The sequence below is a fragment of the Callospermophilus lateralis genome, chromosome 7, assembly GCF_048772815.1.
Source record: "Callospermophilus lateralis isolate mCalLat2 chromosome 7, mCalLat2.hap1, whole genome shotgun sequence".
Taxonomy (NCBI): Eukaryota; Metazoa; Chordata; class Mammalia; order Rodentia; family Sciuridae; genus Callospermophilus; species Callospermophilus lateralis.
Genome location: NC_135311.1, coordinates 129,896,329 through 129,923,532, shown reverse-complemented (window position 1 = coordinate 129,923,532; position 27,204 = coordinate 129,896,329). Strand labels below are relative to the sequence as shown.

At 56.3% G+C, this 27,204-nt stretch overlaps 1 protein-coding gene across 1 annotated transcript in view; it reads right to left on the bottom strand.

Annotated features, from left to right (window-relative positions):
- The window catches only part of Kif17 (kinesin family member 17), a 41,782-nt gene extending 17,455 nt beyond the window's left edge, over window positions 1-24,327 (bottom strand). The window contains exons 1-10 of the mRNA XM_076863273.2: window positions 24,097-24,327; window positions 18,155-18,301; window positions 17,335-17,436; window positions 12,905-13,094; window positions 10,229-10,681; window positions 8,003-8,112; window positions 4,579-4,726; window positions 2,460-2,935; window positions 1,623-1,703; window positions 245-447 (exon numbers count right to left, since the gene is read on the bottom strand). Of these exons, the coding sequence (XP_076719388.1) occupies window positions 245-447; window positions 1,623-1,703; window positions 2,460-2,935; window positions 4,579-4,726; window positions 8,003-8,112; window positions 10,229-10,681; window positions 12,905-13,094; window positions 17,335-17,436; window positions 18,155-18,301; window positions 24,097-24,327 (2,141 nt within the window). The remainder of the gene's footprint in view (window positions 1-244; window positions 448-1,622; window positions 1,704-2,459; window positions 2,936-4,578; window positions 4,727-8,002; window positions 8,113-10,228; window positions 10,682-12,904; window positions 13,095-17,334; window positions 17,437-18,154; window positions 18,302-24,096) is intronic.
- Between the last annotated feature and the right edge of the window lie 2,877 nt (window positions 24,328-27,204).

The following is a 27,204-nucleotide window of genomic DNA, read 5'->3' as shown; positions in this document are numbered from 1 at the left end:
CTTCTCCCTAGAGCTGCTGCTCCCCAGAGGTGCCTGACCAGAACCTGGGGGCAGCCAACATAGCTCAGTGCGGAGGCCTGCCTGCCCAGCCAGCTGTGGCACCCCGACACCTTGACACCTCAGCCCAGTGGAGGGAGAGCAGGGCGCAGATCAGTGGACACGGGGCACACCCCACCCACCCCAGACCAGCCACTGCTCCTTCCCGCCCTCCTGTGGGGTCCCCTGCCTGAGCAGCAGTGCTTACCGGGCCAGCACCTTCTGCTGATCCAGCAGCTCCTCAGTCAGCACAGCCACCTCCACACCCACGTTCTCCTTTCTCAAGCTCCCCACAGGATGCAGGGGCTGAGGCTGGGTCCCCTGGGCCGCCTCGGCCTCAGCCTCCATCCAAGAGCCAGGCTCTGCTGTGGACTCCACCTCTTTTGTCACCTCTGTGACTAGATCCACTTCCTGAACACAGGGAGAGATCAAGATGGGGTTGGAAGGCCGCCCTAGAGGCAAGGTTGGGACAGATCACCTCTGGCTCAGAGACACAGGCTGAGCATCCCTAATCCAAACATAAAACCCCAGAATGCTCCAAAACCTAAAAATGTTTTGAGTTTAATAATGCTCAAAGTTTCAGATATCAGAACATTTTAGGTTTCGATTTTCAGATAAAGGATGTTCAACTGTTAAAGTTTATGGAAACATCCCCAAATCCAAAAAACTGCAAAATCTGAAACACTTCTGGTCCTAAGCATTTCTGATAGGTAGGGGATACTCAACCTATACTCAGTTATAAAAATATTGTACCTAAATGAAATTTTACTGACACATCAGCACCCCCAAAACGGTTCCAGCTTTCTGTCTTACCCCCAACAATTCAGTCTCCACACGGCAACCAGGGCAATTTCTAAAAAATATAAACTGATCGATCACAATGTCCCTTTCCTGACAGGAACCTTTCATGGCTTCAAGTCGAGTTAATTCACAGGAAAATCCAGTTTCCAACATGGCTGCTATATCCATAGCACTACCCCACCCGTCATCCTGTTCCCCCTTCAACCACCCCAGCACCATTTTGTATTGCTACGAAAGTCAAGGGCTTCCCAGTGACAGGACTTGGTACTTGTTGCTCTTCCTGGCCCCTCCCTTCATGCCTGGGTCCCCCCCTCAATGTTACCTCCTAACCAGGATATCCAGTCACTCTACCACCTACTGAGCCAGCTGTATGCCAGCCTCACCCAGTGCTCAAGGGCACAGCCCACTGTCAGCATCCTCCATGAGAGTGGGTAAGGTAAAGGCTTCCTGGCACGCCCCAGGTGGCTCTGCTGTCTTAAGCAGAAGAGAAAGGGCAGGTTCAAACTGGGTTCCACGGCCCTGGAGGGGTTCCTGATGGTGCTCAGGGGCTACCAGCCTTGGCCCAGTGCACACAGAGAAGCTGAGGAATTCTGAAAGTCTCATTTACATCAACCAAAAGCAGCGCTTCCTCTGATTTGGATACTGCTTGGTCTCGGGAGGTGAATGATAGTCCCTGTCTCAGGCAAGAGGAGACCAAGGCCCAGGGAGGGAGGGGACAAGCCTGCGTTTCACAGAAAGCTGAATGGAGCCCAGCACGTCATGCAGAGGGCCAGGGAGCTACTCACGGTGCTGAGTGGGAGGTCACTGGACACCTCTGCTTCCGAACTGGTGTCACTGGGCTCCGGCAGTTCTGGTGTGGAGGGGTGCTCCAGGGAGGAAAGGGTGGGAGGAAGAGGGATGGTTTGGGTCAGAACCACCCTCTACTCCCCCACTGCCCCTGACCTCTGCTGCAGCTCCCCAGGGCTGCTCCCCTCCCACAGCCGCCTCTGCCTGTCTGCAGAGAGAAGGGCCCAAGGGGTGGAGAGAAGAGCAGGGAAGACAGGGCCTGTGCCCTCCACGATCTCATGCCAAACACCCAGTACCCCATTTTCTAGAGGAGGAATCTGAGGTCTGGAGAGGCAAAGGTCCTAGGTCACATAACTGAGGGAGTGTGGGCCTGGGATTTCGAGGACCTGAGCTCATTCTCTCTCTCTCTTAGGAAAGGGGAGCAGAGACTCAGCAGGAGTGAAGAAGAACATTTTTTCAAAACAGAAAAAGGAGGGTTGAGGAGGGAAAGGACCACGACAGAGGATCAGGAAGGGGAGAGCAGGGTCCAGGTCCCAGGGATTGACACTCCCCGATCCAGCGTGCTGCCCTGAGCCTGCGAGCACATGAGGGTGGACCAGGCCACCCGGTCTCTCAGGCCCACCCTCAGCAGGGTCCCTGGGCAGGTGCCCTCCTCACCAAACAGGCATCTACCTGGATAACCTGCACCTCCGTCCCAACCTTTCTACTGGCCTGTGGACCCCGGTGCCCCCGGCCAGCCCCCGATGCTGGAGGCCCAATAGAGGCACTGCCACAGCAGCAGGTCAACCAGGGTTGCCTGCTCAGTTTTTGTGGGCCTCATGCATTATATCAGCTACCTGCTCGGGGACCTGGGGTACGCCTGGCTGGGGTACGTCTATCCTGGCCACAGTGGAGGACAGTCTGGCCAGCTTGAGCTCCACCTCGGCGAACGGGTCCTGCAGGCTTGGCAACAGCAGCATCGACAGTCCCTCCCCCTGGACAGCGCTCTCTTCCTCCAGCGGGGACCCAGCAGCCACCCGGCTGAGATAGTCATCCAGGAAGTACTTGTCCCTGGGCTCCTCCTCGGGCACAGAGAACTCTCCATTGGAGAACTCCTCGGCACCAGGTAAGGCCTCAGACATGGAGGAGTCCAGCGGGGATGACTCCGACTCCCAGGAAACCTCACACTTAGAGGGCTCCTGGGGCACGGAGAAGACCTCGGGCTTTGCCGCCAGCTCGTACTGGAACGCTGGTGGCTGCTCGGTCGTGTTGGCAAACTCGGCCCTGGATATGACCTCGGCCTTGTAGAGGACTTCTGCCTTCAGGACAGCCTCTGCAAAAAAGGGGAGCCTCCCGCAGCTTTCTACAGAGTGAGGGGGAGGGGTCCGCCCCCAGGAAGGCGGCCCACGCCCTGGTTTCCAGGAAGCCAGCTGAAGGTTCAGAGCCTCCCGGGTCCCTGGAGTCCAGCTTGCCGTCCATCCTGCCCCCTGTCCTCTCTCCGTCATAATTCAGACCCAGCCTCCCTCCTCCTCCAGGAAGCCTTTGCTGACCAGCACCATGCCCTCTCTGCTCCTGGACCTCCCCAGCCTCTAAGCGCAGGCTCTCCCCACCTCCCCTGACTTAGGAATGCTCTTCCACTTAGCAGGTGGCTCCCTGGGTCTCCCTCCCTCCAGGGCTGAGAACTCCCAGCTGCAGAGTTCACACCTGGTGCTCCCATATGCCCCCATAGGGTGCCCAGCTCCGGGTGCCTATGCACGGAAGGTAAGTGAACACGGGATGTGTGTTCCAGAAACCAAGAAAGGGTCCTTGGAGGCCTAATATTCAAACTGGAAGGAACACTATGAAGGACGGAAAATGCTGGAAGCTACCCCTTCCCTCTTTTTCTGTGTCTCTGTCAAGAGCCAAGGCTCCCTCCCAGCTGGGACAGAGCTCACACAGTCCAACTCAGGGGCTTCAGACAACCCTTAACGGCCCATCCATTTCTTTATTGCTTATATTCTAGGCTCCTGAAGAGGGTCCTGATCCCCATCCCCCCACCCCCCACACACACTTATTTTTTGCAGTACTGGGGATGGAACCCAGGGCCTTGAACACGATGAGCAAGCACCCAGCCACTGAGCCCTTTTCATTTTATTTTGAGACAGGGTCTCTCTAAGTTACTGAGGCTGGCTTCAAACTCTGATCCTCTTGGCTCGGCCTCAGAGTTGCTGGGATTCCAGGTGAGCACCAACTCTGGCCCTGATTCCCTTTGCTGAAACGTGATGTGCCCTCCCTGGCTAGTGGCCTGAACCTGAGCCTTGGTGTCCAAGCCTGTTGGGTGAGGATCTGGGGGGGTCCTACTTCCCTGGGTTGGGGTAGGTATGAGGAGAGGGCGACAGAGCACCCACGCAGTACCCCGCACCCAGAAAAGCCCAACTGGGTCTCACAGGAGACGGGTTTTGCCGTCCTGGGTGAGCACTAGGCGAGCCCAGCCGCCTGGCAGCCTGGGGGTTTGAAAGATACTCATGAAGGGAGCATCCTAAAAGGTCAAAACAAAGACAGGAACTTCCACACAAGCTCACACTTGCTAATGATCGGATCCTTGTGGGATGTGATTGCTTTGGAAACGGGCTCAAAAATAAGAGGAGACTGTAGAAGACGCAGAACCTTGGGGCAGGGACTCCATTCTCAAACCAGGGTGACACTGCACACCTACAAGTCAGCCCTGAGCTGGGCCAGCCTGTGGCCAAGCCACCAGGACATGCGGCATCACTGTGAGAACACTGGTCTGGGGCCAGGTGGCCTGGGATCAAATCCAGATTTCACCTTCCCAGGTAAGTAGGTTACTTACCTTCTCTGGGCCTCCATTTCCTCATCTACAAAATGAGGGTAACTGTGGACCTACCTGTGGGCCAGTGTGAGGATTAAACAGAACGGGGCCTGCTGTGTGGAGTGCAGTCTATAAGTGCTGGTTCTAAAGGGGGTGGGCGTGCCCACCTGTCTCCTTCCGCAGGTTCTCCTCCAGCGTGGACAGCTTCATATCATAGGAGTTGCGCATGGCAGTGATATCTTCCTCCAGCCTGGCCCGGGACTCCTGCTCTGCCTCGTAGTCAGCCTTCAGCCGGGCCAGGCGCTCCTCGTACTCCTGGGGGTCAGGGGGAAAGCAGGGGCCAGCACTTTACCACCACTCACCACCTGGCTCTCAGTATTCCCTGTGTTTACTCAAATGACACAGGAAGGGGCTGGGGTTGTGGCTCAGTGGCAGAACGTGTGCCTTGCTAGGTTCGATCCTCAGCACCACAAAAAAAATGAATAAACAAAATAAAGATATTGTGTCCATGTATAACTAAAAAATGTTTTTTAAAATGACACAGGAAATACAAGTGATCAAAAGAAGAGCATTAAGCCCCCTGTGCAGCCTGGCCGGGGATCACCCCTCTGAATCTGCCCTGTGCATTTTGCTTTCTGCCGTTCCGGGGTGGAACCCAGGGCACCTCACGTACCAGGCAAGTGCTCTAGCACTGAGCTGCACCCCAAGCCCAGGAAGGGACTCTCTTTTTAACTTTTCAACTTTGACTTACTAACAAGAAGGTCACAGAATAGGAGAAAATATTTCCAAAACATAAATCTGGTAAGAGACTTTTATCCAGAATAAAGAATTTTTTTTTTTTTTTTTTTTTTTTTGCCTATACTGGAGACTGAACCCAGGGGTGCTCTACGACTGAGCCACATCTCAGCCCAATCACTCTTCATTTTTGCCACACTGGGGGATGACCAGTAACTTGCCAACCCAGACACAGCACTTTCTCCTGCTCTTTAGCAAGGTTCTCCCCAGGCCTCAGCTTAATAGTGCCCCTCAGCCATGTCCCCACCACACTCTTGGAAGACCCCTGCCACTCTGCCACTGCATCGTCTTCTTAGCCCCCGTCTTCTCTGTATCTCCCCCTGGATGTGCACTCCCTGGGACACCCCTCAGCCCATCCTCAGCCCATCCTCAGATGCGTTTGTACTTCAGGTAATAGCCACAGTGTCCCCGAGGCCTGGGGAGGTTCCACCACCAACAGCTCTCTGACAGCCTGGGAGACCGCCCACCATCCCCGTCCTCGATTCCTTGAAAATCCCAGCCAGCCCACCCTCATTCCTGAGCCAGCACCCGCTAGCTCACCCTGAGTCCTTTGCAGTTTTCTCCCAACGCAGGCCTGACCCTGGTGAGCCCGGCCTCAGCCACCAAGCCCTGCGCCCCAGAACAGCCAGCCTGGGAACGCGTGGCGGAGCTACCCTTCTCACTGTTAAATGAGGGGCCCTGAATCTCGGGGCCTCTAAGTGGCTGAGCAGCCTGCCCTGTCCCCACCGGCTTCATCTGTTCTCTGTACTCTGCACGCCCCCACATCTCCTGCGTCTGCCTACACGGCAAACACCGAAGTCATGGGCGCTGTCACCTGCCCGTCCACCTGCAGGCCGCCGAGCTCCCCCTGTGGCCATCAGGCACCTCTGGAGCAGAGCCTGGAGGCCTTTCAGTCCCCAACTCCCTGCCATCCCTGTACTGGAAGGCTCCCCACCAGTCCAACCCCAACCTCCCTGGGCCCCACAGGGCCTCCAGCTACAGTGCGCAGCGTGGGCTTGGAGAGGGCTGAATGGGGCTGGAGAGCAAGGCCAGCCCCCAACTTCAGGTGGCCAGCTACACAAACCAGCCGCCGGAAGACAGCCCTTCCTCCCACACGCCCAGGCCCACACCGGCAGCAAGCACGAGAGCCCAATGGGCAGACAGGGCCCAGAGAGCTGAAGCAACCAGACCGAGGCCACAGGGCCTCGGGACTTGACGTGTGGCATGACGGCTGGCTGCTCCCTGAGAATCTTCCAGTGGGAAATCTCACATGTGGACTGGAGACAGCGCCTCGCCACACCTGGGCTCCTAGCGGAGCCCCTACACCACACAGAGGGGCCTCCCTCTGAGCATCTGCCCAGCTGGAGGGGAAAGGAGACCCAGTCCCAGGCAGGTGGCAAGTGCAGTAAACATGACAGTCATGAGGGAGAACAAACGGCAGGGAGGAGGGAGGACAGACATCCTCAACCTTCCAAGTGGCTCGGAGCAGTGTCAGTGTCAGTGGCAACGCAGAACACTCTGGTGGACGCTGGCCACACCCATCCCCAGGGACCAGAGGGACCCTCCCATCTTCCTGTCTCCAGTCTCACAGTGGCTTGCCAGGAAGGGTGTCCCTATCCCATGGTGACCACTAGGGGGCGGTGGCGCCTGCTCATTGGACAGCCAGGGCACCCGCTCAACAGGGCAGCCTTGGGGAAGCCGGGATCACAGCTCCTGTCCCACATTTCTTCCTGGATCTAACCAAAGTCCTCCAGTTGATTCCACACCCTCCCGGGGCCCTGCAAACCTGACTTCTCTCGCTTCTGTGGGTTTGTGCTCCACCATCCCTTGCCGCCACCTCCCCAGAGGCAGACCAGGGCTCCAGAGACAGACCTGGCACCAGACCCTGCCCCAAACTGGTAGGAGAAAAGGTGAACTGAGCAGCTGGGCTCCCGGGACCCCCAGCCCTCAAGACAGGCCCCAGGCCTTACCAGCTGCACTCTCCACAGGCTGGGCACCAGGCCCCGCAGCTGGCACAGGCAGACCCAGGGCCTGAGGGCTGCCCCCAGCTGAGGTCATAGTTGAGTGGCAGGGGCCCAGGTGCTGAAGCAGCTAGGACAGACCCCTGCAAAGTTGGCTCTGCCTGGCAGTAGGTCCACTGTCAGGAAAAGCCACTTCCCTAAAGGGACTATCAAATGTCAAGCTCCACCACAGGCTCAGCAGCACCTGGAGCAGGGACAGAGCTTAAGCCGGGAGGCTCAGCCTTCCCTCTGCCCATCAGCTCTTCACCTGCCCTCCTGCTTCCCAGGGACCCTGGAAGACACAAGTGGAAGACCCAGGTGTCCCCAGCAGCAGCTTTTCCTAGGAGGCCAACACTATGCTGACACTGGTCAGTTGGGATGCCAGGCTCTTGGCCCCTGGCTGGCTGGCAGCTGCTAAAAGAGATTCCTGCACGGGGCCAAATGACCTTGGCCTGGCTCATTCCCATCCATATCCAGCCCTCCCCTCAGGCCTGGAGAGGATGCGCTCCTGGGGCTGTCCCGTGCCCTCTGCTGTCCTCACACATGTGTTCCCAAGGCATGGGCTGCAGGCAAGAGCCAGGAACCTGGGTTCAGATCCTGGCTCAGACTCTCCATAGCTATGACCTTCGGCAAGGCAATGACAACTCTTTGAGCCCTAGTTTTCTTCAGTACAAAGAGAAAGCTGCGGCCCCAGCCCCATGGGACAGGTGAGGGGGGTGCTGTCCTGCGTTCGCTGGCCCTCCGAGGCCTAAAGCAGCAGTCCCTCCCTTTCCTTAGGGGCCCTGCAAGCCTGCTCCCCCACACAACCAGGCCTCACCTCCCGAATTAGCTGCTTCTCGGCCTCTGTGTCTTGTTGGATCACAGGGGTGGGCAAGGGCTTCTCCTCAACCTGGACAGGCTTTGGGGGTGCCTGGCTGGACAGCAGAGCTAGGAGAAAAACATGGGTAAGGAGCTGTGAGCGAGGCACCTGGTTGCAGGAACTAAGCAGCAATCAGTCACGCAGCCACTTGGAAAAGACACGTCTCTATATAAAATATTGTTGGTCATCCAACAAATCTGTAGGTGCAGCACTGGACAGAGCAGATGAAACTCCACAGCCATGCTGAGCTTTCCACCAGGGGAGAAAGGCAAAAACAGAACCAAGCAAAATGTGTCACCTGTCACAAGGAGGTGTGTACAGAGAAACCAACCTCGAGGAGCAGGCTCAGAGGTACGGACCCCGAGGAGGGCTGCACTTTGAATACTGTGGTCTGGCAAGACCTCTTAGTGGAGGTGAGATGAAGGCAGAGACCTGAAGGAGGAGGAGGAGGAGGAGGAGGAGGAGGCAGAATCCAGGGGAGGGCTTTCCAGACAGAGTGGGAAGGCCCCGGGGGCAGGTCTGGGCCTGTACTAGAGGCCAGTGGCTGGAGTGGAGCAGCGTAAGGGGGACAGTGGGAGGGTGCAGGCTGGGGAGGGCGCGAGGCCAGATCCCAACCCCACAGCTAGGACAGGCCCGGGTTCCCTGAGCCCAGCAGAATTACTCCAACCAGCCAGGCCTCAGCTGTCCCCCTGCCAGGTCCTGGATTCCCCCAGAAACCCCAGAAAAGCCAGAGGTGACCATGGAGGGAGGAGAGACAGGACAGCTCCTTGGAGGGAGGACAGAGGGAGTGGGGAGAAAGACTGGGAGCAGCAAACGCAGACAAACGTTTCACATTTTGCTAATTTTTTTGAGAAACACGCCAGGAGCCAGAGGGAGAGCCAGGCCTGGCCAGCACCAGGGGAGGCTTCTGGAGCCTGGAGTCCCACAGGCCTGGCTTGAGGCTCAGCTCCAGGCCAGGGCGGCACGGGCTGTCTGGGGGCCTGTGAGCCAGATCCTGTTGAGGTCTCCTGGGCGTCTCTCAGGCAATTCCCAGATCCCCGCCAAAAACAAGCCAGTGTGGCCTCCACCTCCACTCCACAGAGGCGAGGCGGGGCGGGCCGAGCGCGTCTCCCACAGGAGGTGAGCTGGCTGCCGACTGCCTCTACCCTGCCCCGTGTTCCTCAGCAATCTGCGTGTTGCGGCCCACATTGGCCACTCTTCACCCTGCGAGACTGGGCTCACCACGGCCTCCTCTGGGCGCCTTCTCTGACTGGCCACGGGCCACCCCCAGACAGACCTGGCCACACACTCCTTTCTGCCCTATAGTCTGTCGCTGTGTGTCAGAGTCTGCTGGAGCGTCCTGTGGCCCAGGAGACCAGGGCCCCATGAGACCCTGGGTCTGAGTCATCACCGTGTCCCCAGCACCCAGCCACAGGCAGAGGTGGTGCTCAGGGAATCCTGGACGGATGGGCAGTGGGTGGGAGGAAAGATGGAGGAATGGGTGGCAGGGTGGAGCCTGGGTCTGTGGGTGGCGGTGGATGGGGCTGGTGGTCAGAGTGGGTGAATGCACGGATGGACTGAGGAGGGAAGGAGGGAGGGCCATGGAGGAGGAGGACGGGGAGGGAGGGGAGACAGTGCGCAGGCAGCGGTAGATAGTGCATGGCTGGGAGGCGGGAGGCAGATGAAAAGGGAGAGGCGAGGCGGAAACTGGGTGACTGGTGATGGCAGGTGCGTGGGCGGAGGGAGGGCCACGTGGGATGGAGGGCACAGGAAGGTGGGCAGGACGGTGCGGGGAGTGGATGAGCCCAGGCTCTCTGCTCCCTCCTTGGGAGACTGAGATCAGGGGGTCCCAGAGTCCTCCGGCTGCACCCTGCAGGCCCACTCCTGGCACGATCCCCTGCCAGATGACAGCCAGCCTGGGCGTGAAAGCCACAATGACAAGGTGCCTAATTAGGCACAGGGTGGGGTGTGGGGAAGTGAGTCACCCCGCTGCTGAGCTCACGACGCTGCCAGAGACGTGGGCAGGCAGGTGACAGATGAGCCCAGAGGCGGGGAGCGGGCGACAAGGGCCTGCGGCTGAGGGACAGGTCAGGCAGACTGGCCTCTTCCCAGGGGAGGGACAGGCGGAAGCCATGTCCGCGGCGCCCTCGGTGGAGGCGGAGGTGGGCGCTGCTCCCACCCTCCCTCCCAGCCCGGGCCGCCCACCTGCCAGGCTGCCGGGGCTCATCTGCTGCGCCAGGATGGCCTTGAGCCTCTTGATCTCCTCCTGGTACTCCCGGAGGAGGGCGTCCTTGGGGTCCTCGTTGATGCGCGGCTTGTTCTTGATGTTCTTGGCCCGGTTGGCGTAGCGCAGTGTGCTGAGGGTCTCGTCGTAATTGTTGTCGGCGGGGGACAGGCAGGCCACCATCAGCGTCTTGGTGTTGCCGCCCAGGGAGTCCTGCAGCAGCCGCGTCAGCTTGGAGTCGCGGTAGGGGATGTGCTTGCAGCGCCCGTCCACCAGCGCCGAGATGACGTTGCCCAGGGCGGACAGCGACAGGTTGATCTTGGTGGCCTCCTTGAGCCGCTCCCCGGTGGCCCCCGTCTTGGACTGCCGCTCACTGCCTGCCAGGTCCACCAGGTTCAGCTTGCCGGCTCGGAGGTGGTCCTTGCCCCGCTCGTCTGCAGACAACCAGGCAGGAGGCGGACCATGGGTGAGCCCACGGTAGCGATGGCAGTTCACCACCAGGCCCTGAGGGCCCACCACCCACCCAAGGCTCACATCAGTCTAACAGGAGCCACACAAAGGAGGTGAACCATTGTGCCCATCTTACAGAGGAGGAAACTGAGGCTCAGAAAGGGCATGTAACTTTCCCAAGGTCACACAGCTGCCAAGAGGTAGAGCCAAGATCAGAACCCAGGGCTATCTTTTTCCAAGGAGCAGAGTCTGGGAGGGATAGAATGTTCTGAAGGCAGCAGCATTCCTTTTGGCCACCACATCAATTCCTACAGACTTCTTGTGAGTCCAAAGGCAGAGGATGAAGGGTGTGATTGGATCACCAGGGAGTTGTGTTCTTTCACACACACTCACACACACACACACACACACACACACACACACACACAAAAATGCTTTAGAAATCCTTGGACCTGGTTCCCAATGCAGTCCTGCCTCCTCCTTGCTGTGTGACATTAGCCGAGCAATGCACCTCTCTGAGTCTCAATTTCACACACCCATGAAGTGAGATTAGCAATCTACTAGAGTAGATTGGTGGCACATCCTTGCAGGATCTACCTGGGGCCAGCACACATCGGGGGTCCATCCCTCTGGGAACAGGGGCAGTTCTGCAGGGCCTGGGGCTGAGCCAGGCAGTGGCTGGGAGCTCGGGCTTAGAAACAGGTCTTTGAAGACACAGACCTGGAGGGGCACATCCTGATTCTGTCCCTTAGTGGCTACCAAACTGCAGGAAATGGCTTCCCCCTGCACTGGAAAGCTCAGCCTTCCTCCCATGCAGGGGGCTGAACCCTCCTGACTGGGTGGGGTCCCACAGGGCACACACCCTGGCTCCCCTGCCTGAGGGCAGAGCCCCTGCAGCGACAGCTTGCTGCTTAGTGCTGCTGGGGTTCTCAGTCATGGTCACGAGGTCGCCAAAACTCCCCAAGAGAAAGGGGGTGGAGATCATTCTCTGTGAACTAGGCCCAAACTCGGGATGTGGGAGGGAGTGGATGGGCACGGAGCTTCCTCCTGTTTCCCATGGGCTGGACCAGAATTGGCCTGAGTCATGTCCATGGGCACAGCAGTGAAAGTCTGGCTATACCCAGGAGTGACGGACACGCAAGGGGCTTCGTTCTTCAGGTTTAAAAGGAAAAAGAGAGGGGGCGAGTGTGGGGGCGGGTGCCCATCTACAATCCCAGCCACTCGGGAGGCTGAGGCGGGAGGAGAAGTTTCAGGTCAGCCTGGGCAACTTAGCAAGACCCTGTCTCGAAATAGAATAAAACAAGGGCTGGAGATGAAGCTCAGCGGTAGAGCACCCTGGGTTCAGTTCCCAGCACCCCCCAACACACACACACAAAGCGGGGGACAGGGGGGAAGAAACTTCCTACTACTCCTTTGGAAAGCTATTTGCAGAATGTACCCAAATGTACCAGGAGCCTTGAACTTGTTTGTTCCCTTTGTTTCCCGAGGCCAGTCCCGGGATCTAACCTGAGGAAATGCCTCCCAAGGCAGAAAAGGCTTTGAGCACAAAGATGTTCCTCACAGCATTAGTTACAGCGCTGAAAAGCCAGAGGCAGTTTTTACCCCTTGTTTGAGGAGGGGTTAGAAAGGGCATGAGCCATGGGCTGTCCTCTGGCCACACACGATCACAAAGACATGGGGAGGAGACGGGGGCAAATGCTTGGTGGTGGCCTGGGGGTGAATGCCAGGAAAGAACCAAAAAGAGCAGAAGAGTTCAATTATGTCTGAAAATTTCATAGGAAAAAAAGTGCCGGGCTGGGCGCCATGGTGCAGGCCTGTAATCCCAGCAACTTGGGAGGCTGAGGCAGGAGGATGACAAGTTCCAGGCCAGTCCCAATAACTCAGTGAGGCACTGTCTCAAAATAAAAAAAAAGAAAGGGCTGGGGACGTGGCTCCGGGTTAAGCAGGGGCCAATCCCTAGTGCCACTAAAAAGAGAAAAAGAAAGCCTGCTTGCCCTCTGGAGCTGGGCTTAGCCCTGGGTACTGCTGTTTACCCAGGAAGCAGGGGCCCAGCAGGGGGCACCGGCTGTTTTCCACGGTCAGGGTCAGGGCGTCTCTTCCCAGTTTCCCTTGGGGCTGGAGGGCTCCTGAGGCAAGTGCTGGGGCCGTAGGGAGTGGGAACCTGGCTCAGGTGGTCGGGGCCTCCCTCCCCCCACCCCGCCACATACCCACAGCGTAGATCTCGATGCTGATGGTGAAGATGGAGTGGGAGCGCGAGGAGTCCTTGTTCATCAGGGTGTAGCCCACCGAGCGGTTCTTCCAGCCCGTCTCCATGATGCGCTCGCACTGGGCCACGCTGTGCACCGTGTGCAGGGACAGCCCCTTCACGTACACACCCTTCTCCGGGTGCTCCTTCAGCTGTGGCAGGAGGAATAGGTTGGGCCAAATCCTCCTGCCTCTGAGGTTGGGATCAGAGATCCCCAAGAAACCTGAGAAGGGCCAATCCAGGCAACCAGGCCCTCCTGCAGCACAGCGGGGCCAGGTAGTGCACCTGCCTTGGCTTCCTGCCTGCTGTGAGACCTCAGGCCAGTGACCTAACCCGAACCTCAGTTTTCACATCTGTAAAATGGGTGTGAGATGCCTATCCCATAGGGACTACGGTAAAGATCCAGTAAAATAAGGCACAGACAATGCTCAGCATGTGCCCAGTGTGTGGGAAGTGCCTGCTGAATGCAGCTGGGGTCTGGGCTGTCATTGTTAGAATAATTCCCAAGAAGTGGTTCTCAGACTGGGGGCTTCAGCTCCCTGGGACTGATTCTGTAGTCACCTGAGGGCTCTGACTGGTCTCCAATCTGTCCATGTGGCTCCTGATTGCCTCTCTGCAGTCCCTCCAGGGCCACAGGGATGTCCCCAGGCCCTTGGAAGTGAGAGGTGAAGGGCCATTTGCATCGCATCCCAGAACCCCCAAGGATCAAACCGGCCCAACCTAACTGCAATAGCAGGGACCAGGTAGCACATCCGGGAGCTCCCGGCTCTATCTGCAGGCAGCCACGCTGTTTAGCGGTGACACAGAGCTGTGAAAGGCAATATTTTTCAAGTGTGAGAGGAAACAAAACCACTCTGGCAAGAGCGGAATGAATTAGGACAACAGGTGTTTGTCTGCCAAATGGCCCTACTGCTTGGAGACACTGAAGGCTCAGATGCATTGCTCCAGGCAGCTTCAAGGGTCCCCAGGGGGCTGGGCCCCTGCTGTGTGTGGGCAAGCACAGGCTGGCCCGGTCTACTCAGGTGTGAAGTGCAGAAGCAGCCAGACCCAGCTTGAAGGGCTCCAAGCAATGGATAAGCAACTGAGTCACAGAGTGGCTAAGCAACTTGTTGAAGGCTGCACAGCTATTAGAGGTGATAGAAGGCTCCAGAGACAGGGTAAAGAGAGCATCCCATAGAACTGCAGCTTGAAGTGACAAAGGGCTGACCTTGTCCTAGGTAGTGGTGGTAAGAAGGAGCACAAAGGACAGAAGCAGGAGTCCCTGCAAACAGTGTGGCTGGACACCAGCCCAGGGCTCTGTGGCAGTATCTGAGGCTGCCCACCTCAGGAACTCAGAACCCACCTGGTGCACAGCGAGCCCAAGGAGGGGCTGGGCACCTGCCTTCAGGAAGCACCTATTTAGCCAGTTTCTTATTTAGTCAGACAAACTCAGGCAGGAAACCTGGTCTGTGACTTGCTGGGTGGGAAATCCGTTTGCCTGTGGCCCCAAGTCCCTCGTCTGTGCGGTGGCCATGATGAATCCTAATTCTGCAAGACTGTTCCGAGGCTGAGGAGGGAACGATCCAAAACAAATGCCGCAGGTACTTAGCCGGGCTCAGTGAACCAGGACGTAAAGACGACAAGGAGCTGACTCAGGCCTGAGCAACCAAGGGACATCCCTCAGGAGGGGGTCTCCCGTTTTAGACCCAGGAAGTCTTTCCCTCACCCGTGATGCCCCCAGGGGCGTCCTACCTGCTTCTCCTTCCCCTGCACACCCTCCCGCCCTGCCCTGGGAAGACGCCAAGGGGCATCCATCGGCCAATGCATGCCCCCCTTCCTTGGTAACTGCTCAGAGCAAGGTCACCATGGCAACCGGCTGGGACGAGACAGGGAAGGAGAGAAACTCAGGAACAGGGACGTGACCAGGGTCCAGTCCCAGGTCCGTGGGGAGGGGCAGGCCCTAATGCTCTGCCTGCACACAGGTGGGGAGACGCAACTTGAGCCCCGTGGGCCCGTCCCCACCACACACCACCGGGCTGGGTCCCGTGTGTTTGCAGGAGCTCAGGGAAGGGAGTCTAACACTCCCCAAATGACCTGCAGGCCTTTGCTGACCCTAATTATAAAACCAACCAGGCCCCGTGAGAGGCCCAGGTTAAGAGCTTGTGCTGGAATGTGGCCCCCGAGTTCAACCCCTCGCCACTCTTCTAAGGGGAGCCCTGGCTGGTCACAGGAAGGTGCACTAAGCCTCAGCTTCCTCCTCACTGTCAAGGGTGAGAACAGTCCCTCCAGCAAGAGGCCTCAGGGACAGCCTGAGGGAGCACCTAAGGCCTGTGCCCCAGCAGCCTGGGAGGCAGCGGGGCTCACCAAGCCTGAAGCCGGTGTGTGCAGCGGCAGGAAGCGCGCCGACTGGGTCCCGAGGTCTTCCAGGGTCCTGGAAGGAGAGGAGAGGCCCCGCTGCCCCAGCACAGGCTGATGGAAGGCTGCAAACAGGTGGCCCAGCCCCTGGCCTTTTGGAGCTGCCAACGGGAGCAATACCCTGTGCTGCCTCCTCGCCCTGCTTCCCGTCTGGGGGCTGAGCTCTGACTCAGCTGTGCCAGGAGAGAGGAGATGGCACAGAGGCTCCAGGTGGGCGGCCGGGCTCCTGCCTGGAGAGGAAGAAGCACGGCTCCATTGTCAGAGTGAGCAGGGGGAGGGGCTGGGGGTCCTGGCCTGGATGGACTGGGAGGTGAGAGGGGCTCACTCCTGACTGCAGCGTGTGGCCTGGCACCTGGCACCTGGCACCCACAGGGCCTTCCCAGTAAGCCTCTGTTGATAAATGAATCAACGGATGACTGTCCCTCCCTCCTTGGAACTGAAATCACTGGCTTGTTATTGGCCCACGACGGGGGTTAGTCGGATGGGCAGCAGCAGAGCCGGAGCAGCGGGAAGATGGCAGGAAGACGGCCCTCTGGCTGCACAGCCGGGTCAGCATCCCCCACTGGCCTCTTTTCTCCTTGCACCAGGCCAGACCCATCAGCATATAAGGAGCCTCCGACAGGAGACATAACAGTGCCTCTCACCAGGCAAAGGCCAAGACTCTCAGACCTGAGTCCAGCCCGGCCACTCACGGGCCACCCTGTCCTGGCAGGTCTCTTGACCTCCCTGGGCTCCCCAAAGACCAGCCTGGTTGTGCCTATCTGGATAGAACCCCAAACATCTAACTCTGCTCCCCACCGCTGTGAAGTGACATCAGCCATCCTGAGTCTAGGCTTTTAGGAGACTGAGGACAATTTATGAAATTTGCACAAGGGTCACCGACTGAGCCAGCTCTAACCTTCTAAGCTGTTGCTGATCTGTCCTGACGCTGCCCCTGGAGGGTTCCACTCTGCAACAGCCCATCACAGTCACCCTCCTTTCTCTCAGTCCCAACAGGAAGTCACTCACCCTGGGCACCAGTAAGCCCTGCAGCTCATGCCAACTGCCCTCTTCAACACTCAGTGATCCTGTGCAGCCCCCTCCTGTGTCCCCTTTCAAAGGGAATAAGGCCTCAGAACCTGAGCTCAGCAGCAGCAAAATGACATATTTGAGACCCAGGACCTTGAATCAGACAGACCTAGGTTCAGCCTGCTGCTGTAATATTTAACTTAGACAAGTTAATGACCCTTTTTTTCTTTTATTCTTTTTTTTTCTTTTTGTATTGGGTATTGAAACCAGGGTCACTTTGCCACTGAACTGTATCCCGCACACATTTTTCTTTTTCTTTTTGAGTCAGGGCCTTGCTAAGTTGTTGAGGCTGGCCTTGAACTTGCGATTCTCCTGCCTCGGTACCTTGTTCCTCCTGAGTCCCTGGGGTAACAGGTGTGCACCCCTGCACCCTGTATTCATGACCCCTTCCACAGTAGTAAATTAGAAATAAAAATCTTTACCCAGCAGGTTACCACAGGTATTAAATGGGACCATGCTTTCTCTTTTAGCATGAAGGCCCCTTAGAGATTTTCATAATTATTTTTTACAGGTAGAATCCCTTTTTCAAAGGCCTGGGGTTGTGGCTCAGTGGTAGAGCACTTGCCTAGCACGTGTGAAGCCCTGGTCGGATCCTCAGCACCACATATAAATAAATAAATTAAATAAAGGTATTGTGTCCAACTACAACTAAAAATAAATATTTTTTTCTTAAAAATCACTTTTTCAAGTAAAAATATATCACAAAACTCCATCTGCTTGAACACTCAGACATGGCATTGCCCAGGAAGAGACTGCCCTCGTGCGCTGGGCGGGAGGCCCATGAACCCCTCTCCTGCACCGTGGGCTTGACAGAAAACACTCTGAAGCTCCACAGGCTGACTGTGGTCTGGACCAGCCCCTGCACCGCAGGCTGCGCTCCCTGCCCTTCTAAGGGAGGCCATGGCCTCCCCAGACTGGGTCTGTACCCACCTCCAGCTTCTGCTTGGTATCAGCCCCCAGCAGGTCACGGACATCTTCATTGTAGATCTCCAGGTAAGAGGCCCGGACCAGAAACTTGGTGTTCTCTGCACACTGTGGTGATTAGACACACAGAGACATCTGAGGCCAAAGCCTCCCTCCGGCTGCCAGGCCTGGGCCTCCACAGCCGGCAAATCACAGGAAGAGGGGTGACGCAGGTCTGCATGACAGGAGTCCCCATCCCGGCCTAGCCCTCCTATCCTTCTGGCAAACCCCCCACCTCTCCAGCTCAGGGGAGCCTCAGGCCTCACCACGTTGCAGAATTCTGTCAATAAGCCACATGGGGAAGAAAAGAAGCCTGCCGTTACTCAGGCAGAGAAACTGAGGCCTCAGGTAAGGCCTGGAGCAAGCCCTGACTCTGGGCTGATCTCTGGCAGCTCTCCCAGCCCCTTCGTGTCCCTGAGTGGTGGTCAGGCTGGATAGTGAGATCATTATGCGAGGGGCTCTTCTTGGTCCACGACAACTGCTTGATACAAAGGGAGCCATATTGCTACAACCACCTCGGCCTTGGTGCTCCATCTCCACAGCCACGGGAAATGTCAAGTGAATGCTAAGATCCAAAAATGGCAGGAGGAAGACGTGGGACTGGCAGAGTTTTCTCAGCTTTAAGTTTTTCTTCCACCAGGATTTTCAGAAACCAGTGTCCGCCACCCCCAATCTGCGCCAAGTCTAGGCTGGGCTCTGACCTCATCCCACAGTCCACCGCACAGGCCAGAGACACCCTGGGGCCACCTGGGGCGCTGGCCCTGCCCTTTCCCTGAGAGGCCCATACCTGAACACTCTCAAACACGTGCTCAAAGGCCCTGGGGATGATGCCTCTCTGGGACGGTGGGTCTGGCAGGCCCTGCATGGTGAAGGACTTTCCGCTGCCCGTCTGGCCGTAGGCAAAGATGGTGCCATTGTAGCCCTCGGTGACTCCCTGCATGGGAGGAAACCAAAACCAGGCACTCATATGACCAGGCCCAGGTGGGCAATCAGAGACCCACAGACTCAGAAAATTCCCTGGGTATCCCACCAATGAACCCCGGGGCGTGGGTGAGGAGTGGAGAGGCCTAAGGTACAACTCTGATAGTTCATGGTCCAGGGGTAGGAATCTCTTCCCACAGGGGGCAAGCACTTGGCTGACCCCAGGCCACAGAGGTACCGGCCAGGAGAGGGGTGCCAACAAGTGAAACAGGACATGGCAGGAACCAGGCACAGGCTTCTGGGTGGTAAAGGTCCTACTGGGTTGGGGGGCTGAAAGGGTAGCTTGAATTTGACAGGTGACAGGAAGAAGGTACCTCAGGCTGAGGGGACAGCTGGAGCAAAGTCACAAGGGACAGATGTTAAGCAGAGGTGGAGCAGGGTCTGGGGGGACAGAAGAGGTGGCTGGGAAGGAAGGCTGGAGGTGACTCGGGTGCCATTTCTAAATCATTCTTCACTCATCTCTACAGTTATTCCCGCGGTACTGGCTGTCTTCTCTGTGCCAGGCACCGTGCTCTGGCTGGGACAGAAGAGTGGACAAGGACACAGTCTCTGCCCCCAGAGAACGGCTCCCAGGGCTCAAGGGCCCACCGGGCACCGACACCTGGTTCCACTGAAGGATCTCTTCTGTGGACCACATCAGAGCTCAGCGGGCAGCCCCCAGAGCTGTGGGACAAGAAGGCAGGAGCCGCTATTCACAGGTCCCCAAGAAGATAAGGTCTCACTTTTACGGGGTAGAAGCGAATGAATGAACTCTTCTCCCTCGTCCAAGGACGTGACTAGCGTGAGTTCCTGCAGCTTCTCAGAGAGGTGAGCTTCATGCATGGAACCCCTCCAACCCCATCACAGCCCGTGTCCTGAGGCAGGGCTTCTCAAACCCATGGGCCAGGAGAGAGAGGGGCATGAAGCCTCTGGGAAAACATGGAGTGGCTCCATAGTACCCATGTGACCCGAACAGGAAGAGAGCCTACATAAAAAGAGATACAATATGCATGTGCGAGTATGCACAATGATCTACTATTATGCATGATTATCAAGCACCAATAGAAATTTTTTTTGTTGGTACTAGCGATTGAACCCAGGGACACTCAACCACTGAGTCACATCCCCAGTCCTTTTTATTTTTTAGTTTGAGAAAGAATGGCTTAGGGCCTCGATAAATTGCTGAGGCTGGCTTTGAATTTGCGATCCTCCTGCCTCAGTCTTCTAAGCTGCTAGGATTACAGGGGTGCACCATCACACCATCACTTTTAAAATAAAATTTAGAAAGAAAAGAAATACAGCTGTACTGTACTGCACAGCTGCTTCGTGCACTGGGGTAGCTGCTAGTTGCACTGGACACGTGCCAGGTCCAAATGAGGAAATGAATTTATTTTAACTAAAAACATTCTTTTGTGGTGTTGAGGATCAAACCCCAACCTCATACATGCTGGGGAAGTGCTCTGCCACTGGATACATCTCAGCCTCTTAAAAATTTAATTAATTTAAATTTAAAAATAAAAGCAGCAGTGGCACAGGCCTGTGATCCCAGTGACGCAGGAGGACTCAAGTTCAAAGCCAGCCTCAGAACTTAGCAAGACCCTGTCTCAAAATAAAAAAAATAAAATAAAAAGGGCTGAGGATGAAACTCAGTGGCACAACATCAATAGATTCGATGCCCAGTGCCAAAAACAAAATTAAAATAACAACAAAGACAGAAGCAATACAAAATATTCTTCCATTAAACACAACTTTATTTTTTGTTTCATTTTGATGATTGAAACTGAGATGTGCCAAAAGTGTAAAATACATACCAGATTTCAAAGATTTAGTATGAAGGAAAAATATAAAATATCTCATTAATATTCTTATATAAAGATAACATTTGTTATTGTGCTTTTTCTTAAAATGGTATTTTTATATTGGGTTCACTATATATATATTTTTTTCTGGTGCCAGGGATTGAACCCAGGGTTGCTTAACCACTGAGCCACATCCCCAGACTTTTTATTTTTTCATTTTGAGACAGGGTCTTGCTAGATTGTTTAGAGCCTTTGCTAAATTGCTGAAGCTGGCCTTGAATTTATGATCCTGATCCTCCTGCCTCAGCCTCCCAAGTTGCTGGGATTATAATCGTGCGCCACTGTGCCCACCTTGGGTTAACTATAAACTCTTTTTTAAAAAATATTTATTTTTTAGTTGTAGTTGGATACAATATCTTTAATTAATTAATTTATTGTTATGTGGTGCTGAGGATCGAACCCAGGACCTTACCTGTGCTAGGTGAGCGCTCTACCGCTGAGCCACAACCCCAGCCCCACAAACCCAGCCCCAGGTTAACTATATTCTTAAAATTAGTTTTAACTGTCTCCTTTTACTTGTTAAAATGTGGCCATTAGAGAAACTTGAATTATGTATGTGGCTCATGGGATATTTGCCTTGGAAAGTGCTGTCAACTGTACCATCCAGTATGGTAGCCCCAAGCCCCATGTGGCCACTGAAATTTAACTTAATTAAAATTAAATGAAATTAAAATTCAGTTCCTCAGTAGCATAGTCTCGTCTCGTTTGCCCCATTTGGAGGGGGGCACAGAGCATTTTCATCATCCCAGGAAATTGCATAGGATCGTGCTCTCTGTAGAAAAAAAATTTAGGTCATTTCTAAGGCAAAACAAAGTTTTTTAAAAAGTCCCACCTAACAACCGATACCCCCAGACCCTCACAGGAAGACCACACACGGAGCCAGTCACAAAAGCTTGCCACTCTGCATTGCCGCCCTAGTTCTGCCACTTCACCTGTGTTACTATTCACTAAAGGGTTTTGATGAAATCAGCAGTTAATGGACTGCTTCTTGTGTGCACTGTGGATGGAACTCAGGGCATCACACATGCTCCGCAAGTGCTCTACTGCTGAGCTGCACCCCCAGCCCAGAAATGGACTCTTTTGTGTGTGCGTGTGTGGGGTACTGGGGATCGAACCCAGAGCCTTGTGCATGTAAGCAGGCACTCTGCCAACTGAGCTGTATCCCTAGCCCCGGAACCTGGTGTCATCCTAAGCAATAATTCCCATGACACTGCATTGAAGATTATATATTTTTCCAACTATTGAAATTAAAATTAAAACATATCCTAAATTGCCCCACACACCCTTTCTGCTTCCTCCAAACGTCCCAGGGGCCAATTCTATGGTTTCTACCGCACTGATGTCTCAGAAAACAGGTTCACCCTCTTCAGCCTGGCCATGGCAGAAGTCTGGTATGTGGCCCCTGCATGGACTAGGGGCAAATCAGCAGAGGTGACCCTGAGGCCTTGGGTGTGAAGGGGCAGGGAAAGGTGGCAGAGCTGCAGGCTAAGAAGGGTCCCCAACCAGGCCAAAGGCAGGACAGGAGGGAGGAGTACAAGGGAGGGCATCCTAAGTCAACCAGGAGCAGTGTGGAGAGGATTAGCCCCCAGGAGAATTGAAAAAGTCACCCAGGGACAAAAGCTCAGGAATGGAGCCCGGATTTAAGGGGTGGGGGAGAAAAAGGGCAGAAAATGAAGGCAGAAGTGCTGGGGGCTTCGTGTGGCAGGAATGAAGGGAGGGTTCTGGACTAAAGGCTTCCTAGAGGTTGTCCTGGGGCTAAGTCAACAGCCAGATAGCCCTTGGAGCAGGATTCAGAGCCAGCGGGTGTGTGTGTGTGTGTGTGTGTGTGTGTGTGTGTGTGTGTGATTTGCAAGTGTTTTGCATATTATTTGCATGCTTCTTTTAATAGAAGGCAGCAGATAGAGCATGGGAACTGGGTACTGGGATAGGAACTGTCTCTAACTTGTTCCGTAACTCTCCAGGCCCGGGAATGGTAACTCCAGCTCTTCCTGTGAAGATCAAATGCTGCATGCTGGTCTCCACCCACAGGGCCTTCTCCTCTGCCTCTCTGCTTAGCTGACTCTTCTCATTCTCAGGTCTCAGCTCTTCCCCCTGACCTTGAGCTTGCTGAGGGCAGAATCTAGATCTCCTTTATATGCGCTCCTTATGCCTAGAATAGGGGCCTTTATGGAGATGCTAGTTAGTTGGGTGAGTGAGTGAAGGGGCAGAGTCTGAGGCTCTGTGGACCATCCAGAGGCAGGTGTTGGCACTGCAGAACGCAGGAGAAGAAGAGTTTGAGGGCAGCTCTGACAGGCCATCACCTTGTCTGTGGCGTTTCCCTCTCCAAGCTGGGGCTTCCTGGGGACCTGAGAGAGGCTTGCTTAGAGCATGATTCCAGGATGAGGAGGGACCAGGAGGAGCAAGGCTAACAACCTAGAGGAGGCATGGCCAAGAGAGAACATGGTCTTCAAATCTGCCAGGGACCACTGAAAGTGTCACTGGAGCTTCAGGAAGGGCTTTGACTCAGTATGAAGAACAGTTTCCTAGAACCCACAAACCCAGGTGAAACAGGGCACTTTGGGAAGCAAACTGCATTCGGTGGACACACGCAGGTGAGGGCTGGTGTCCACTTGGTGCACATTCATGGATTCGATGAAAGAGGAGGGCTGGATCAGATGATCTCTCAGGTCCCTTCCAACCTGGGAATCCAGGCCAGCAAAGGATAACCTGGCTATCCCTAGAGTCCAGGAGCATCCCCTAGGGGGACTTTCCCTCATCCTCTGGGCACTGTCTCTGCTCAGGTCCTGGTCACCTAGGAGCTCTGGGCTTCAGGACGCATCAACCCTCTCCAGGGTTTTAACTGGATCCTGGCAAAAGAGATGGGAGCAGCCAAAGGGAGTGCTCTTAGGATGTTAGGGGGCCTGCTGGCCAAAAGACAAAGTGGCCATGCCAGATCTGTTTTGGAAGCACTGGGTTAAGTAAGCTGAAGTATCTCCACAGCACGACTTCCCAGAGCCTCAGCTATCCCACCAAGGCCCACAGCTTTCAGCGATGGAGGGCGCATACAGCATCACCCCACTGTTCCTTTTTTTTTTATGGAACAGCCCATGACATGTCACTGAATCAACAATTCACTGAGTGGTAGGGAAATGACAGCGGAAAAAAAAGAATCCTTGGCCAGGAGACAGGAGGTATCTGTCATTCCCAACCCATCTCTGCCAGAAACTCATGTGGAAGCTTGGGCAAGTCTGCTCCCTCTGGGCCTCAGTCTCCCCACGTGGGAAATGTGAGTGCCTTTCCTGTTAAGGAGCACAGGTCACAACAGCGAGGGTAAAAGCCTTGTAAAGCCAGGAAGCCTCGCCCCCCTTTGCCTGAAATGCTGAGGCAGAGGAGACTGTTAGGGTTTCCTCCAGGACAAGCCTGACCTGCAGCCTTCTCAGAAGCAGGGCCCACTGAGACCCTTCCATGCTACTACTAGGTGCTGACCCAGGGGAGGATCAGGGTGCCAGGGAGAGAGGTTCAAAGGGGAACAAGTGTAGGCCATGGCTTGGGCTGGAGGTTGAGGGGAGACCAGAGGCTCTTGTGATTCAAGGAGGCTGGGGAAGGGGCTGGAGTTTTCAGGGTCCCTGAAGGTCTGGGATGATGGTGGATGGCAGATGGGTCTTGGGAGTTGGAGTTCTTCAGGAAAGGGTCTGGAAAGGACGGGGTCCAGACCAGCTTTGGCGCTGGGTTCAGTGGAGACCTGGACGGCCACTGTAGTAGGCAGGTTCCAGCTGTCTCTGGCCTGGACAAAGTCTTCAGACCCACCTGCTGCTAGCCACCTGCTTCCCCCTCCTAAGGGCCTTCTTGCCCGGCTGGGGGCAGGGCCCTGGGGGCCCTCTGTCCCTTCAGGCCCCTCCGGTCTGGAAGGCGGCCTGTGGGGCGCCCTCACCTCCACCAGCGGGTAGGCGATCTCGTTGTAGATCTGCTCGGTGACGTGGTCCATGTAGTAGGCGCCGTCGAAGGTGAACTGCTTGGGGGGCTCGTCGGCGGCGCCCGGGTTCTGGATGAAGCACTGGCCGCGCGCGCAGTCCACCGTCACCACGGCCTGGCAGTTCAGCTCCCGCTCGCGCTGGTTCATGGGCCGGCAGCGCACCACCACCTTCACCGACTCGGAGGCCATGGCCCCGCGGCCAGGACCTGCCGGGCGCGGCGCGATGGGGACGACGGGGTCCCGGCTGTCACGGCGGGGGGCGGGGCCTGGTGGCGGGGGCGGGGCCGCAGCGGGGGGGGGGGGCTGGGAGGGCCCGCGGGGCTCCCCGAGAGGAGGGGGAGAGGGGCCGCGGGGGAGTCGCAGGACCTGAGCCGGGGCCGCCGCCGCCTCCCGCGCCCGGGCTCGCCCGTCCCTGAGGCCGGGCCCGGGCGGGGGACGTGGGAGATCCGCGCTGCGGGCTCCGCCGCAGGACCCGGGGCCGGAGCCGCCCCAGCCGCCTGCTCGCGCGGGCGCCTTCACGGCGTTCGCCGTTGCCGGGCAACGCGGTGGCGTCACAGGGTGGCCCGCAACCCCGGCGCGTTCTCCGGGCCGCAGACCCGGCCGCAGACCCGGCCGCGGAGCGGTGCCGGGCCGCGAGGCTCCCACGGCCCCAGCGCCGAGAGGCGTGCAGCCCGCGCCAGAAGGGGTCAGTGAGACCTGTCTCACCTCGGGGCGAGGCCTCACGCAGGGTCCGGCGACCGAGGAGTCCTCTGTCCTCACCTGCGTGTGGACCCGGGGGAAGGCCGCCCAGAGCCCGCAGCGTTCACAGCGCGAGGCCTCCTCTGATGCCACCCTGTTCTTCCTTAAACTCAAGATTTTAAAACAAACAAAAAAACTTGAACCAAAGTCTTGTGGCTGCGAAGGCCACCTGGCCCTACCAGACTGGCTCTGCGCGACTTCCCCCAGCACAGAACCAGTGTCAGTTTCGTGCCAGGTGTTGGGGAGACAGCCCTCCTGCAGGCCGGAGTCTGGCAGGGGAGACTGACACTGAAAACAACCCCCCACAAAATCCCATCAGTGAAAGCAATTACAAACTAAAGAACCAGGTGGTGGGACAACTAACAGGGGATCCTCTGGGGATGCCCCTCAAAGGTAGAGCACTGGTCTGGCAGCTAAAAGCCCCAGCACAGCAGGAAGGGGGCGGGGGACTTAAGTCCAGGAAGTCGGGTCAGGTATCCTGAGACTGAATCAAGCAAAGGGAAGGGGTCAGTGAGACCCGTCTGGGCTGCGCAAAGGTCCTATGGCAAGCTGCTGGAGCACAAGGTGCTGAATCTTTTCTCTTAAGGTGTTTAAAGCAGAAGAAGGATATGATTTGGTTAAACCCACCTACCTATGGTCCTTCCTGACATTCTGAGCCCTTGAGGACAAAACCTCTATCTGGCGTCCCACCCTGCAGCAGCTGACGTAAGGCAAAAACAAACAGGTGAGGTAGATGAAGACCATGCCTCCTAAAGAAAAGTCTGCACTAGACCATCTGAAGAAATGAGTTTTATTTGTTTCAAAGTCCACACAGTAAGGAAAGTTGGGCTCTCCAGTGGCACTGGTAGGAACAAGGACAAAAAATGTGGTCTCTAATCAAGACATGGGGAGCCCGCAAGCGTGGGCCAAAAATCTTGCCCCTTTTTTAACATGTCACCTATAAAGGCCGTTTGAAGAATGTCAAGGAGCTTGGGGAAGGCCTGTCCCTTCAGTGTGCTGAATGCATCCCCTCCTCCCAATCTCTTGTCCACACAGGTAATTGACACAAAAAACCCAGCCCTCCCAGAGATGAGCCATGCCCAAGTCTGGTTCCCTCAAGTGCACATCTCTGAGGCTCCTGTCCTAGGCCCAAGGCACCACTAAATCCCTCTCAGAGCTGGGGCCTCCCACAGCCGGCCAGTGCTCTGCAGGGGCAGTGGGTGGGTTTCAGGGGTGGCTGCAGAGTCCCAGCTTCCCACCTCCATTCAGATGAAGTCAGGCACGTTTCCAGTGACAAGTCCCTGAGGACATGTCCCCTCTATCCCTTGAAATGGACACCTGACTTGACAAGATCCCTGGCCAGATCATGTCTGGTGAGGGGCTGGATGCAGACACCGCAGGCCTGACCCTCCAAGAGGCCACCTTCTCCCTCCCGGGGTTGCCTCCCTTCTTTCTATCCTGCTGGTGCTGCCTTCCCCCTCAGGGAGTCAGAAATACATTACCTCCAAGGCACTGAACAGGCACATGCCACCCCCAGATGGGAGGAAGATGGTCCCCTGACGCATGACTGGGCCTCTGCCTCGGGATAGAAGTTATCCAAAATGAACTTGTCCCATCACTTAATCAGGCAGACTCACATTTATGTGTCAGTGAGCTTACTGATGAAGGGGATCCCTGGACTCGTCAGTCACACTAGGATGGTTCCTGCATCTCCCATAGCCAGCTAAGGCCAGGCCTCCTCTAGCAGGGCTCACATTACTTCCACCTGTGGATGGTTCTGCTCTGCCCATCCCCAGTGGGACTGGCCTGGTAAGTGGGGCAGTCCCTGATGGCTGTGGTCGGCACTGCATAAAGGAAATGCCAGCATCAGATGGCTTTCCAAGGCAGTAACCAAACTGACTGCAGTCTGCAGCTAACTGCTAGATGCACCCTGGGCCCTGGCAGCCAAATGGCTAGCGGAGCTGGTGCACTCACACTCCCTCTGTGTCTGGTTCCTGTTGGGAGCTCTCCAGAGACCTGGTCTTTAGGAAAGGCTTCACCTCTGCTGGTGAGCAAGCCTCCTAACCCTTAGAGAGCTCTGTGGAGGAGCAGGGTGGAAGCCAGGACAAGCCCCAAAGCCATTGAGAAGAAATGGAACCCCTGTAGCTCCGCCTGGAGCCTCGGAGGACTACGTGTCCTATGAGAAGCCACTGAAAAATCTCCAATGTCAGGGCTCCGCTCCCACGGGCAGCAAAGCAATGGAAAAGTGGTCCGGGGCAGAGACCGATGGAATGGTGGCCAGTGGGGAGCAGGGAGGGCAGAGCAGCTATAAAGGCCTGGGGGCTGGGTACGGGAGTCCTGGAGCAGGGC